The sequence below is a fragment of the Prinia subflava genome, chromosome 4 (genome assembly GCF_021018805.1).
Source record: "Prinia subflava isolate CZ2003 ecotype Zambia chromosome 4, Cam_Psub_1.2, whole genome shotgun sequence".
Classification (NCBI taxonomy): Eukaryota; Metazoa; Chordata; class Aves; order Passeriformes; family Cisticolidae; genus Prinia; species Prinia subflava.
In genome coordinates, this window is record NC_086250.1 from 11,633,957 (window position 1) to 11,648,709 (window position 14,753).

Consider the following 14,753-nt stretch of genomic DNA (forward strand, 5'->3'; position numbering starts at 1 on the left):
GAAAACATCCTGGAGTTCTGCCTGTGCCAAATCAAAGCTTCTGTCTGGGAGGTAAAGTGTAAGCAATGTGTGGTTATTGCTTTTTAAGATATGCAGTGACTGACAAATAAGAGAAATCTGTATATTAATTTTAATGCAACCTTTTTCTAAATGCCTTTATTTGCTGAAAAGTACAGTGCTAGCATGCACAAGAGAAGACTGATGTAATTTAGATGCAAATTTAATGTGAGCAGGAGTATGTTTCCTTGTTTCACAGAGAGTGACACAGGACACTACTGATTAAACACTCCATTGCAGACCAAAAGAGACAGTCATCAATTTTTACTTGAACTGAATTGTATGAAACAACACATTAACTTTGCTATCTAGTCCTGTCCACCCCCCATCCATTCCTCCTCTCTCCACCACTCCTCCTTTTCCCTGATTTAAAAAGAAAGCTTTCCTGCTCACTCCGCTAGTCTTCACTGGTGGTGCTGAGCAGTACTGGATATGCTGTTCCAATGTGGTGCCCATGGCGCCAGACAACCATCTCTAGCTCATACTCGTCTATCTTCACGGTTTCACGTGTGACTCTTTCTTCAGACAGCAGGAACATGACTGTGTAAAGGGCAAATTCAAACTCCGGGCTGACACCAACAAAGGTGCTTCCGACTGGCTTGACTGAGCCCTTCCAGCTGAACTGGATGCTCAAAACTTGGTCGTCTTTGTCAGGCTGAAAGCATAAATGACACAACAGAATAATCTCCAACACAGCTGTGACTAGACAGATAGAATTTCTGATTCCAGATTTTCGAGAGCTTTGTAAGATTCAGTCATCCTTGGTGTGCCTGGTTGCTATAGCTGGATCACAGTCTTTTCCCTGACCTCTGGAGCATACATGACCATTTATCCCAACTAAGCCTCAGCAGTGTTGCAATTCTGTGAACAGCAGCACCACATTTTAAAATAGCTTTTGCAAAAAAAGAAGTTGGAAGACATGTTGTTATTCATTCTTCTTATATAGTTATGTATTGTATATACTTATTACTGCTTAAAACACTGAGCCTGTGATTAGAAAGCATCATTACACTTGTTTCGTTACAACTTTTATCTCTGGATGCATTTATCTTACTTGCAAAGGCCGCCAAAAGCTTGTTCTTACCCTGGTTTTGTTCTTCTGAACCACGTATCCCTTGTAATCAATCTGGTTGCGCTTTTCCTGAAGGTAAAACTGCACCCAGTTGTGCAAACCTAGGATCTCTTTCCCATGCCTTGTTTCTCCAACAAAAACGTGTTCAAAACCACAAGAATCAGGTCTGTAATGAAGAAGAAAAAATGAAAAAATAATATACAGGTCTTTTATATGTTTCATAGAGCCATATAATAGTTTGGGTTCTAAGGTATGTTAAAGCTTATTTCATTCCAACCCCCTGCCATGGGCAGGGACACCTTCCACTTCCAGCTTGCTCAGAGCCCCATCCAGCCTGGCCTTGGACACTGCCAGGGATGAGACTGCCACAGCTGCTCTGGGCACCCTGTGCCAGGGCCTCACCACCCTCACAGGGAACAATTTCTTCCTCATATCCCATCTAAACCTCTGTCAGTCTGAAGCCATTCTGGAGCTGCCTTCCAGTTGTATGTGTAACAGATGGCACTCGGGCTTATATTTACCTAAATAAGAATAGCACAGAGATTATCAGTGCCCATACCCACGAAGCATACCTGTCTCCTTCTTTCCTGGCACAGAGCTGGAACCAGATGTTATAAAGCTGCTTTTTGAAATCAGCAAGGTTTGGCTTTGCTAGGTTTTTTTTCAGCAGATAGCCATGAGTTAGCTGAAGGATAGAAAACCAAGATACATACACAATTTACTTTTTTACTCACTGTTTTCAGCGACAAAAAAGATCTGTTTTACTCACTTTCATGACTTCTGTTGCTAAGATAGCATCAAGGAAACAATTGTTTTCAACTATTTCTTCTGGAGTCACTACTTCTGCTATACCAGTTGATGCCTCATAGTTGTCCAATAAGGAAATAAAAGCTGCAGGAAAAAGAGAAACTTTCAGTCTGCTCATATCCATGATCCAGGCATTGGAGTGCCATCATAAAAAGTTGCCACAGAATATGCCTTGACAGCCCTTAGAGAAAGCCATTCCTTTGTATGTTGGATTCTCAGGTATACTGTTAAGTGTAGGCCTCAAGGTCAGATCACTGCTGTGCTTTTTAACAATCCTTTTAAATATAAACAGCTACTGAGCTTCCTTATGGAGCCAAGTGCTGAAGTAATAATGACATTCTACCAAAACAAATCACATCTGACCACCACAATTACAGACACAGGCTTAGGACCTTGAGCTATGCTGGCCAAGGTTTTGTGGGCATTACTTCAGTAGAGGAATAATAGAGCATAAACCTGTATCAGATGTCTTGAGCTTGAGAAAAATTAGGGAAGGAAACACACACTCATGGACATGGCTGAAGTACAGCCCCCAGCAGAAATGCAAGACCTAGCTGTGCGTCTATGTCGTGGTTGCGGGGGGGAGGTGAATTTTTCCAGGGGGATGTGGACAGTGATCAGGTTTTGTGCTGGCACTTGGATTGGTCACTCAGAGGTTTAGACACACCTCTGAGGACACAAGGCATTAAAAGCAGGACTCCAGGGGGGTTCGGCCTATTTTGGGTTCTGGTTTCAGCAGAGAAAGGTCTCCTCTCCCCTGCCCAGTTTCTAGGCTGGGTGGGAGAGGGGGCCACGTGGCCGGTCTGAAGAGAACCACGCTGCAGACTGAAGTAAGCTGGGGCCCCGGGGGAAGAAGAGAAGAGACAAGCTTTGAAGTTGAGCTAGCCCCACCCAGGCTGGAGGGGTAGAAAACTGTAGAGGTGCCTTCCTTCCTCCCCCCTCTCCCGGAGAAAGTGCACAGCTGAGTGGGAGTTGCCAAGCCTGGGAGTGCCTGAGCCTGCAGCCCCCTGCCGGGAGCCAGAAACTGTTAACTCTTTCTGAGACAGAAAGAAACTTTTTTCCCAGACATTGATTCTCATGGCTAGTGGTTTCAGAAGAGAGAGAAAAACAGCCTGGGACCGAGATGATAAAGTACGATTGGAAAGAACCCAATAGGCAGAGAATTGAAGAAGAGTGGCTTCTGAGCTGGACTTTTCTTACATAATGTTAGCCATAGACTGAACTCAAGTCTCTTTTGAACATAAACTGCATTTTGGGGTAGATGTAGCCTAGCTCGACTTGCTGCAGTGAAGTGAACAGAGAAGAGAGAGGGTGTGGTAGCGCCCTCTGCCCACAGAGAAAAAAAAAAGCCCTCGGCCCCAAGGAAAAGATGGAGAGAGCTCGGCATGAAAGCATCCTTAAAAGAGCCCTGTATGCAGTTTCAGCCTATGGACAGTGGTGAGAGCACTGGACATAAGAAAGAGAAAGTGTCCCCTGGCAGACTTCTCCGGGCAGTGCCACGGGTAACATAGAAACACACAAAGAGTAGACCTGCATTTCCTGAGGAGCAGTCTGTAGTGCAAGAGAGACTCCTCTCTACCTTGCTGAATTGACGATTAGGGGTTTTTTTTGAGAAGTGATTGTTTGATTTAAAACCCAAAAGTTTGGTCTATAGAGGGTAATGTGTAAAGGGTAGAAACTGGGGAAAGAGAAGAAATGTTCTGAGAAGTTTTTATTTCTGTCTCTGTGTGTGTTTAGGGTTTTCTACCTCTGTTCTTATGTAATGTAATAAAGTTTTGTTTTTCTGTTTTTTAAAGTTTAAGCCTGCTCTGCTCTGTTCCTGATCACATCCCACAGTAGTTGTTAAGGAAAAAACATATATTCATGAGTGCATTAACATCTGAGCAGTGCTAACCCATGACAGTCTAGTACTATCTGAAAGGGCTCAGAGGCTGTAAGTAAAGGAGTAAAGATGAATTTGGTGTCTTTTTCAATGCATAGAATGATAGAATGGTTTGGGTTGTAAGAGATGTTAAAGATCATCCAGTTCAAACTCCCTGCCATGGGCAGGGACACCTTCCACTATCCCAGGTTGCTCAGAGCCTCATCCAACCTGATGTTGCACACTGCCAGGGATGGGGCAGCCACAGCTGCTCTGGACAAACTGTTTCTCAACCGCCCTCACAGGAAAGAATTTCTTTCTAAATTCTGATCCTAACCTCCTCTCTGTCAGTGTGAAGCCATTGTCCCTTGTCCTGTCACTCCAGGTCCTTGTCAAGAGTCTCTCTCCATCTTTCCTGTGGGCTCCCTTCAGGCTCTGCAAAGCCACAGTGAGGTCACCCCAAAGCCTTCTCCTCTGCAGGCTGAACAATCCCAATTCCCTCAGCCTTTCCTCCCAGCAGAGCTGCTCCATCCCTCTGATGCCCTTGGTGTCCCTGCTCTGGCCTGGCTGCAGCAGCTCCCTGTCCCTCCTGTGCTGGGCCCAGGGCTGGCTGCAGAGGGGCAGAATCCCCCTCCCCTGCTGCCCTGGGGCTCTGGGTGCAGCCCAGCACAGAGGGGTTCAGGCTCCCAGCACACACGGCTGGGGCAGGGCCAGCTCTCACCACAGCACCCCCGAGTCCTCCTGCCAGGGCTGCTCCCTCTGCTCATCCCCACCTGGATGGATCCTGGGGCTGTTCTGACCCAGGTGCAGCACCAGCACTTGGTCCTGTTGAACCCTGTGAGATTCCCTTGGGCCACTTCTTGAGCTTGTGGTAAGTGTCTCATCCCTTTTACTTTATAGTGGAAGAGCCAGAGAATTCAGATTTTGCCTAAGGTACAAAAGGATGTTCCTCCTGAGGCTCAGGTACAGGTAATCTCTAAGCAACTGTTACAAAACCTCCCTTCAAATAACCTGCAGCCTGATGAACCTCACCACCATCCAAATTTTATACAATGTTATATTTTAGGGAAGCACATCACAAACAGCACAGATTTTTATATCACATCCACCATTAACAGAAGAAGAGGTCTCACTTGCAAAAGTTTTTATGCTCCTCAGGCGTTCTTCATTTACATTGTGAAACAGATGTCTGACTGCATTGTCCTGGACAACAGTGTCACCTTGCTGTGCTGGCCCTGCTTTTCCCTAAGAAAAACACCAGAAGAAAACAATGTAAGGAGTAAGATGTCTGTCCTTAGAGGAGACAGTGCCCACCTTTGTAATAATCAAACCAAACCCCACAATGCTATCAGAATTCTTTGCTAGGAATTTTCTTTCTATGAAAGGAGACAATATTACAGAACTTCCAGCATAAAGGAAAATTACTATCTCTGACATCTGAAATTTCTCTGTTGAGAAAAGAGCCTGAAATTTCTCTGTTGACTTAAAGATTATTGTAATGGCTCATGTAATAGTTCCATTCTGCTCAGTAACCAGCTGTGCTATTATACTATATACATCACAAATGGTAAACAGAAGTAATGCAGAACAAGGGCTCCCTCCCACCACAAATAATTGAAAAGAAGATTTGTGTTCCTTCTGTCTCTGCAGTTTTAAGGAGCCTTTCCTGAATAATTTTCAAATTTCTATTTCATAAAGGGCATTTCAAGGAAAGAAGACAGATGAGTAGCAGCTTGTTAACATGGGCAAAGGGTACCTAGAGCCTTGTACTGACAAATGAAGGAACCATATGGGGGAACTTTTCCCCACACACATTTTGGCTTGAGGTAGGTACCACTATTTTGAGTTTATCAGGGACAGGAAATTCTCTGTTATAATATAAAGCAATATTGGAATAAAGTGTTTGAGTAACATCAGAATAAAGTGAGTTTCTGTGTGAGCACAAAACTGGATTGTGAATATTCTGACCTGTTGCAATTTGTGGCCAAAACACATGGTCATGTTTGCACTGCACTGAGCTAGCAAGGAGTGAAACGGCTGCTTATGAAATCTCTCACTCCTCCCTCACATTTCCCTGGGGATGGAAGCAACAATCCTGAAGTCTCCTTCACCCAGTCCTCTCTGCTACTCCCTGCTCTCTCAGAGAAACCCAGGATTTCTCGAATTCCTCCCTTATTTCTCAAAGAATGACTTAGGACCTATCTCTCTCCCTGAGCAAGTCACCCAGCCCACACACACAGGCTGTCATTCTTACACTGAAACACAAAGGATGGAGCAGGACATCTCTAGTGCTGCTCAAAGTGTGGTTAACACTGAATTCAGACTCTATATCTCAGAGTGTCATCTTTTGGGTCTTGAAAACCTCCAGAGATGGAGATTTCACAGCTTCTCTGGGCAACCTGCTCCTTTGTCTTTGCTGAATTTCATGATGTTCCTTCCTTAGTGTATTCCTCCAGCCTGCCTGTGTCCAGTGGAAGAGAAGCCCTGCACCTGAGCATACCAACTCCATCACCACAGTTTGCTGTCATCTGCAGAACTGGAAGGTTGCATGCTAGTTCCTCCTCCAGCTCACAGATAGAGAGATGAAATATTACAGGATCCAAGACAGACACCTGAAAGATTCCACTTGTAAACAAAGTCCAGGTAAATGTGAACTGCTTGTGTTCCCTCTCCTAAGGGATGCTTTCCTCACTGGACATGACAAAGCACGGGCAACTTTTAAAGCAAAAGGCACTTCTGCAGGCATCTTTTCCTGCAGCACCAAACTGCCCTTAATCCTGACATGGCAATTGGTTACCTGCACTTCAATTGTGTAGTCTTTCCCAGGCCTGAAGCGGTGAACATCGGCATCCCACAACTCATTGAAAAGCTTAGAAAGCTCTGGATTTAAGGCCTTCCTGTTAAGAAAATCAGAGGAATACATTTGTTTTAAAAAGGCACCTGCTGTTATTTCTGCAAGTCACTTCCTGATGCCACTCCATGTTCTGGGTACCAGCCTGTCATCAAGTTTCTCTTTCTCCCCACACCTTCCTGTCAGTGCCACTGTAAAAACCACAATGCTTATGGTCCGCATTCCTTTTTAAAGAATGCAGGTAACCTGTAAGGAAACCTGAGCCTACCCTTAGACTGTCAGACAACAAAGGGACTTTGTTGATAAAGGGACTTATCTTGTTGATAAGTCTTCCCGTGGTTTTCCATGCAAAAAGGAAAATGGTGGTGTTTCTTGAGGATTCTGTGCACAGACCAGAGGCAAGCAGGAGATTGTTAACAGCATGCAGCAACACTGCCAACAGAACAGGAAGCAAAAAAAATTCTCTCTATGATGCTTTTCTAGCAGCAATCCTATAAACTCTTCCCTTTTTCCTTCAAGCAAGATTTCACACAGTATGTTTTCCTTTGATGTATGATTATCCCAGTATAAAGGTAGTGGTGACAAAAGGTGAGTAAGGCTCTAAATGCCACATCTGCATACAGTAAAAATCTCTCATGCACTGATCTCTGATGCACATACCAACCCAAGCTTCTCCTTCCCTCATTTTTAATGGAGTCTTGTCCTGCATAATAGTGTACAGTTTTCAGAAGTCCATCCATTCATCTATCAACAAGATTTAGGAAGGGTTGTGTGTTGGTTTTGCATGGCTTGGTTTTGGTAATCGGAGGGGGAATGAGGACACACAGAGGTGGCTTCTGTGAGAAGCTGCTAGAAGGTTCTGCTGTGTCCAGCAGAGCCAATCCCTGATGCCTCTGAAGATGGACATGCTGCTGGCCAAGCCTGGGCCATTTAGAGATGATGGTAACGCCTCTGTGATAACATATTTAAGAAGAAAATCAACACAGAGTGGGCACAGTTCTTTTCCTAGCCAGAGAAGAGAAGGAAGTGAGAATATGTGAGGGAAACAACATGAAGACAGCAAGGTCAGTGGAGAAGTGGGGAGAGGCGGTCCTCCAGGGGCCAGAGCTGAGGTTCCTCTGCAGGCCATGGTGAGGACCATGGTGAAGCATGGATCCCTGTGGCTTCACAAGGGGTGGGGATCCACAGGGGATGCAGAGAACCACTCACAGCCCGTGGGGAGGTGCTCACGCTGGATGGGGTAGACGCCTGGAGGAGGCTGTGACCCTGTGGGAGACCCAGTGGAAAGAGAGGGCCCCTGATTCCAGGCTGGAGCAGGCTGTTCTTGGATGACTGCACCCCATGGAAAGAGAGACTCATGTCACAGCAGTTTTGGGAGGACTGTCTGCACATGAAATTCTAGCCACACTGGAGAACTGTCTCTCGTGGGAGGGACTCCACAGCGTAGCAGGGGAAGGACTTCTTTCCCTAAGCACCAGCAGAAGATCTTGGGTCAAGAACTGACCAAACCCCCCTACCCTGTCTCCCTGCACTGTTGGTGGGAAGGAGGGAGGGGCTGGGGAAAAAAATGTGTTTTAATGGCTTATTTTACTTCTCATTATCCTCCTCTGACTCTGTCAGTAATAAGTTCACTTTGTACTTCTCACTTGAGCTTGTTTTGTCCTTGTAGTATTTTCTCCCAGTCCTTATCTCAACTTATGAACCCTTTGTTAATTTTTTTCCTCTCCTCTGCCCAGCTGTGGGGAGGATGAGTGAATGACTCTGTGGGTGCCTGGCGTTTGGCCAGTGTCAAACCACAACAGGTTGTTATTGTGATGAAGTGCCCAGAGGTAGCTCCAGTTTCAAGTACATTATGTCCGCACTAAGACAGGATCAGGACAACAGAGTGGAGGAAAAGAGAAGTGGATTAATCTTTAAATTACTGACAGTGGAATCAATCAGTTACAAACCAGCACATGCATCAAAGCCCAGAGAAGAACAGCTTGATCATTTTGAATTCTCCTCCTAAAGAGATGTTTTTCATAAAAGGAGAAAAGTACAGAAATCTGTCAAAAATTGGCATTTCTTTCAAATAGCTCTTGGGGCAACTTGCCATAATTTAACAACTGGTTCTTCCAGACAGAACCAAGGCACCTTCAAGCCCAGCTCTGGATCTCTAATTAGTGTTACGGCTTCTCCTTCTGTTCCGGCCAGGATGGAGACAAGTCCTCCTGCCAGTGGCAAATTCCATGCTCTCTAGCAGAAAGAGCAAACAAAGATTGTGGCAAGGGACGAAGGCAGGGCAGATAACCGTGACTGCAGCAGGTGCCACACCTCAGCTGTAACTGTGGATCTGAGCCTCTGTGTTCCTGAGCAACGGTGGAGGCACTGACAGTCCATTTTCCCTCAGGTTCTCTGGTACTTTGGGATAGCTGTGGATGGGAAATCTAAAAGATCACTTGAATTTTTAACTAGGCTTGAACAGGTGTCGATACCTGAAAAAAGAAAAAGGATTAAAAATTCTAGTGTATAGGAGCCAAAGGGTATGTTCATTGCTAGAGTCAATCAGGAATGTGAAGGAAGATTTGTGCTTGGTACTTGTATGGATCTCGCAGTGGAGAAGAAGGAGGCTGTCACAGAGGAGCTTCATTCAGCCCCTGTCCAAACCCCAGGCTCTGCTTGTACAGTAAGTGGGGACTGTGGTATTGTCAACACTGGCTGGGCAGCCCAAATGAGGCCCCTGCTCAATGTCCCAGGGAGCAGCCTCAGAAGCCACCAACAGCAGCAGTTTTATTTATTTCCAGCCTTACTTCCATATTCTTTCTGGAGTTTTATGAAGAGCAAGCCCTTCTCAGAAGAGCTTACAAACCAACACAAACAGAAACTGCTCACTTCAGCAGCTCAGCTGAAGGCCAAGGACAGGATTGGTGAGTTCACAGAACAGTACAAGACATGTTTTTCAAACTTCAAGCCTTTACCTTGGACTGCCCTAATTTTATTGGATCACTTCTGCTGCATTCTGGACCCTCCTGCTGTCTGCTCCTCTACATCAGCTTATCCTGTGTGTTTGAGAGCCAGCATATTATGTTTAATAGAGTTTTTACTTTGGAAGGAACTGCTGCTGGTGAAGAGGAGTCTGCTGCCTCCTGAATGTCCAAGGTATGTGGAACGTTAGGGAAGGTGTCACTTGAGTTTTATTATAACATTTTGTTCCACAGATACAATATTTTACATACATATCTTGCAGTATGTGTGTATTTTGGTAACAGTCACCTATCTAGTACAGATCTGTCATCTCTTTAATACCCACTGGCTCTCAGTCGGCTCTTGGCAGATTTGTCCTGTGTTTGTAAGCACTGTAGGGCTCTGTTTGACCCTTCTTCCTTTGGAAATATTATGAAATACCACAAAAGCTCAGGTTGTCTACTCAGGAGAGGGTTACAGCAAGAGCATATCTATAGATTTCAATCTTCATTTTTGTTCAATAAATATACTTCTGCTAAATGTATTCCTACATTCAGGAAACTTGTCCCAAAACTGAAATCACTAAATTTTACACAGTAAAAGCCTTTCTTTATTTCTGCTAGGTGCTACCACAATATCATCATGGACTTTTCCTCTCCTTTTTGTTGTCCCTTTAGTTTCCAAACAGAGAGAGCACCTGTTTAAGCTGTAACTGAAGACTGAAAAAAAATACCCTTGCCAAAGCAAAAAACTTGTCTAGCAATGTCGTGGTTGGGGGGGGAGGTGAATTTTTCCAGGGGGATGTGGGCAGTCCAATCAGTGATCAGCTTTTCTGCTAGCACCTGGATTGGTCACTCGGAGGTTTGGACACGCCTCTGAGGACACAAAGAGTTAAAAGCAAGACTCCAGGGGGGTTCGGCCTCTTTTCAGATCCTGGTTTCAGCAGAGGGACGTGTCAGGCCTCCTTCCCCTGCCCAGCCACGAGGCTGGGTGGGGGAGGGGAAACACGTGGTCGGCTCAGGTAAGCCGGAGCCCCCCGCGGGGGGGAGAAGAGAAGGGACAGGACTGGAACTGAGCTGCCCCGTCCAGGATGGAGGGGTGGAAAACTGTGGAAGTGCCTTCTGTGTGTGCTCACCCCCCTCCCCCCCAAACTCCGGGAGAAGGTGCCCAGCCACGTGGGGGGTTGCGGAGCCTGGGAGTGCCTCCGTCTGCAGCACCCTGCTGAGAAGAAACTGTTAACCCTTGCTTGGTAGAAAGAAACTTTTCTTAGACATTGATTCTCATGACTGGTGGTTTTCGGAGAGAGGGAAGTGGCCTGGGACCGAGATGATAAAGCATGATTGGAAGGAACTCGATGGAAGAATGAGAGGAGTAGCCTTTTGAGCCGGACTTCTCTTGCATAATGTCAGCCATGGACTGAACTTGAGTCTCTTTTGAACATAAACTGCATTTTGGGTGGATGCAGCTGCCCCTGCTTTTGCTACTGTGACTGGCACTTTGAAGAGTGGAGCGAGCAGAGAAGAGAGGGGGAGGGTGAGGTGGCACCCTCTGCCCTCAGGGCAGACCTGCTCCTGGAACCCCGGCCCCTGGGTAAAAAGGGGAGAGCTCGGCATGCAAGTATCCTTAAAAGAGCCCTGTATGTAGTTTTCAGCCTGTGGACAGCGGTGAGAGCGCTGGACATAGGAAAAAGAGAGTGTCACCCTGGCAGACCTCTCTGGGCGGTGCCACGGGTGACATGGGAACACATAAGGGGTGGACCCGTGTTTTCTGAGGAACAGTCTGTGGTGCAAGAGAGACTCCTCTCTCCCTTGCTGAATTGAAGATTAGTTTGTTTTTGAGTGGTGATTGTTTGATCTAAAACCCAAGGGTTGGTCTGTGAAGAGTGATGGGTGGGGAGGTAGAAACTGGGAGAAGAAATGTTCTAAGAAGTTTTTATTTCTGTCTCTGTGTGTGTTTAAGAGTATTTCTGTCCCTGTTCTTATGTAATTAATAAAGTTTTGGTGGGTTTTTTTTTTGTTTTCAAGATTTAAGCCTGCTCTGCTCTGTTCCTGATCACATCCCACAGGAGTTGTTAGAGAAAAAACATATATTCATGGGTGCACTAACATCTGGCCAGTGCTAACCCATGACAAGCAACTTACACAGTCATCTTGTAAAAGCTGTTTCTGGGTGGTAGTTCTTTAAAACAGGCCATAAACTTAGCTTACATATACAGGGTGAGACACTTCAATGAGAAGATGCAGAACACCTTCAAGCAAATCCATGACACACCAGCATATAGATAAGGTTACCCTGGAAAATGGTATTGCGTATTTTCTCATTGGTTTTCAACACAATGGCATGGGTGACTCAAAACAGATTTTTATCATCAGTTCTCAATCCCTTCCCTATGGTGAAAGCTCTGAGTTGTTAGATTTATGCTTTCACATAAAATTAATTATTTCTGTGTGAGAAGTCTGGCCAATTGGATTTTGTCCAGTTAGAGCCTTGTTTGGATGTGCTTGCGTGAGCAAAGCACCACCCCAGTAACAACACTCACATCTGCACTTTTAAGAGCTGAGAAAACCTGGGGGAGGCTCTTTGCAATAGCAACTGATGCACCATCAGTGTGTTTAGAGCAAAAGAGTCTAACATCTCCATTTTATTCTTCATTCTACCCAAAACAATGCTCCAAGAAAAAAACTTTACTGCTATAAATCAGAAATCACTCAAGACATGAAGAGAATTAAAGGTCAGTGTCAAATAAAGTGACCAAGTCAACAGTGTCAGAGCAAGAAAAACAGGAATTGCAAATGGGTCACATGAAGCCCCACAAATAAGGTCTGATTGAACACCTTCCCCTAAGTAAATTTACTTTCAGAGATCCTTTCAACAACATGCAATGTCATACAGCCTTTAATCTTTACATAGAGAAGAAAAGGATTTGGAATACCTGATGAGCAGCCATTTACAAGAAGTTTCCAATCATTTAAAAAACTAGGTTCAAATGTTGTGAAGTACATGCAACAGCTTTTATGGCCAACAGAAGATAGAAACAGTTGTCTAGATTTTCATCTTACACCAGTGTCCATGTCTTCTATTTGAGTCCAGTGATTTTTTTTTTTCATTTAAAGCTGGTGGCAGCTGACATTTGAAGAACTGATTCTAAGTTACTAGCTATGTTTAAGCACAATCTGATTTTAGCATCACCTTTATTTTAAGCTAATGGTTCAGTAGCCTCACCAATGTTTTACACTGCAGTGAGTCAGTAAAACTAAACAGAAAGAGGAAGAGGGTTCTTGTTGTGCTGCATGTATATAATATTCACTCTTTTACAGACAAATACATCCCATCCCCTTTACCCTTCCTGTTAGAGGAGAGTTAGTATGATTGTCTCTTACCCACTTGCCATGCCAGGAAGAAGTTTTTTTCTTGGGAAATACTCTGAGCAGAGAGAAGGCAGCCAGAAGCTCAGCAATCCTCCCAGATCCCAGGCACGGAGCTGTGCTCCTCTTTCACTCCTCCTGCCCACTGAGGACTGTCACTCAGCCTGACAGGAAGGCACAGGAGAGGCAGGAGGTGTCCAAGGACAACACCACCACTCACGCCACTCTCAGCGCAGGAACGTTTCAGGAACCTGCAGCAGGTTCCTGCTTCCCCTTATCTTGCATCATGGATTATTTGCCAAACGGATTTTAAGTCTCTGGATGAAATTTGAGCCCAGAAAGAAGCTCTGCAAGTCTGAAAGCCTTGAAATGGACAGGACGTTCTGGTCTTGTTATTCTGTATCCAGTTATTATTTGACAATAGAAGGGAAGATGATAATTAATCTATGATTAAAGAAAAAACTCGTAGGTGGGGAAGGAAAAAAAACCAACAAACGCTTCTCTGTTACAAGTGAAACTGCTAAGTGTGACCTTGTGAATATTAGGAGGGATTATAACCAGGAAATGTTTTAGAAAGGCAGAACTGTGCATGTGCCACTGGAAGGAAGTGGTGGCGAGTGCTGGTAGGTGCAGGTACCCACTCCAGTGCCTGGCCTGGGAAGCTTGCATTCACTATTTGGCTAAATCAACCTTCAGATGGTTTAAAGCTTATTGTTGTTTGGTTGGTACTTGTATAATGTTCTTCTTCATCATAATTAATTTCTGAAAAGCATAGCTTCAGGTCTAAACTAGATATATGTATAGGGAGAAGCCAGAACGGCTAGCTGCCAGTCATACAAGTGTTTCTGCACCTCTGGTCCATGTACCCCTTCAAAGAATCAATTTAGGGCCAAATAAAGCCCCTGGTGATGAAGACACTTGACACACATAATTGCATAGGGAACAAGACATTTAAAACACTTAAAAGTGAAGCTTCCTTCTGACACTGGTAGGGCAAATTAAAGTATCTCAAAATTGAATATCCTTAATTTTAACAGAAATTTTCTTTACCATCTCTGATTAGCATTTGTTGCAATTCAAAGTAGACAAGGTAAATTACAAAAATCCAGTGCCCTGGATTTGTCAACTGCCCCAGTTTATCAACAAAATGCAGGAATTCTTCTGTGCTTTCATTTAAAATACAAAACCTAGTGGGCATATTCTGTCTATAAGACCATTGCAACTTCTTTACTCACATTAGCAGAAAGAGCCCACATGGGAGCCCAGGAAATTTTCACTTACAAGCAGCATCATCAGTGGAGTCAATGGGTTTTTTTAAGTTAATCCTTAAAAAAATTACAGCTCCGTAGCATCACCAGCAATTTCACAACCAACTGTGTACTTGAATCTCTTTAAAAATGTCTATCTTTTGATTTGGACATTGAGCTAAGAAAAATGTAAAGATCCTGAGAAGAGTGAAAGGAAACAAAGCACTGATCAAAGGCAAATGAGATCAGCACAGAATCTGGGCCATTCCCAGATCTAATGTAGAAAAACAGAGTGTGCAGAGAGCAGCCTTGGTATCTACATGGTTGGCTTCCTCTGCAGCAGCGCCCAGCCAGTGCTTTGTCCCACCCATTGCACAGGGCAGCAGATGTGGGTTTTCTGCAAGAGCTGAGGCCAGGCTGCCTCTGTGCTCTGTTCCTCTTTTTTTTATCACAAGGGAATGGGGGAAGTGTTTGGTGCTGTTTCGCTCACTGGTGACCAGCATTTCCAAAGCAGTGGGGCAAGGAACCTGTGAAGATGTCCTGCCTGTCA

At 44.8% G+C, this 14,753-nt stretch overlaps 1 protein-coding gene across 1 annotated transcript; it reads right to left on the reverse strand.

Moving 5' to 3' along the window:
- Positions 1-118: 118 nt before the first annotated feature.
- LOC134549659 (poly(U)-specific endoribonuclease-like) lies at positions 119-13,252 on the reverse strand. Its single transcript, XM_063395471.1, has 7 exons — positions 12,972-13,252; positions 6,595-6,694; positions 4,931-5,042; positions 1,899-2,020; positions 1,702-1,814; positions 1,142-1,295; positions 119-712 (listed from the first exon to the last, which is right to left on the reverse strand). Exons 1-7 carry the CDS (start codon positions 12,980-12,982, stop codon positions 455-457), a joined length of 870 nt encoding a protein of 289 aa, XP_063251541.1. The 5' UTR covers positions 12,983-13,252; the 3' UTR covers positions 119-454.
- Between the last annotated feature and the right edge of the window lie 1,501 nt (positions 13,253-14,753).

Bases quoted from the DNA above. Each gene is read 5' to 3' on its own strand.
- LOC134549659 (XM_063395471.1), bottom strand. The intron at 1,296-1,701 runs GTATGCTTCGTG...TCTTCATTACAG, and splicing joins GCCAGGAAAGAAGGAGACAG to ACCTGATTCTTGTGGTTTTG. The intron at 713-1,141 runs GTAAGAACAAGC...TTATGCTTTCAG, and splicing joins TTCAGAAGAACAAAACCAGG to CCTGACAAAGACGACCAAGT.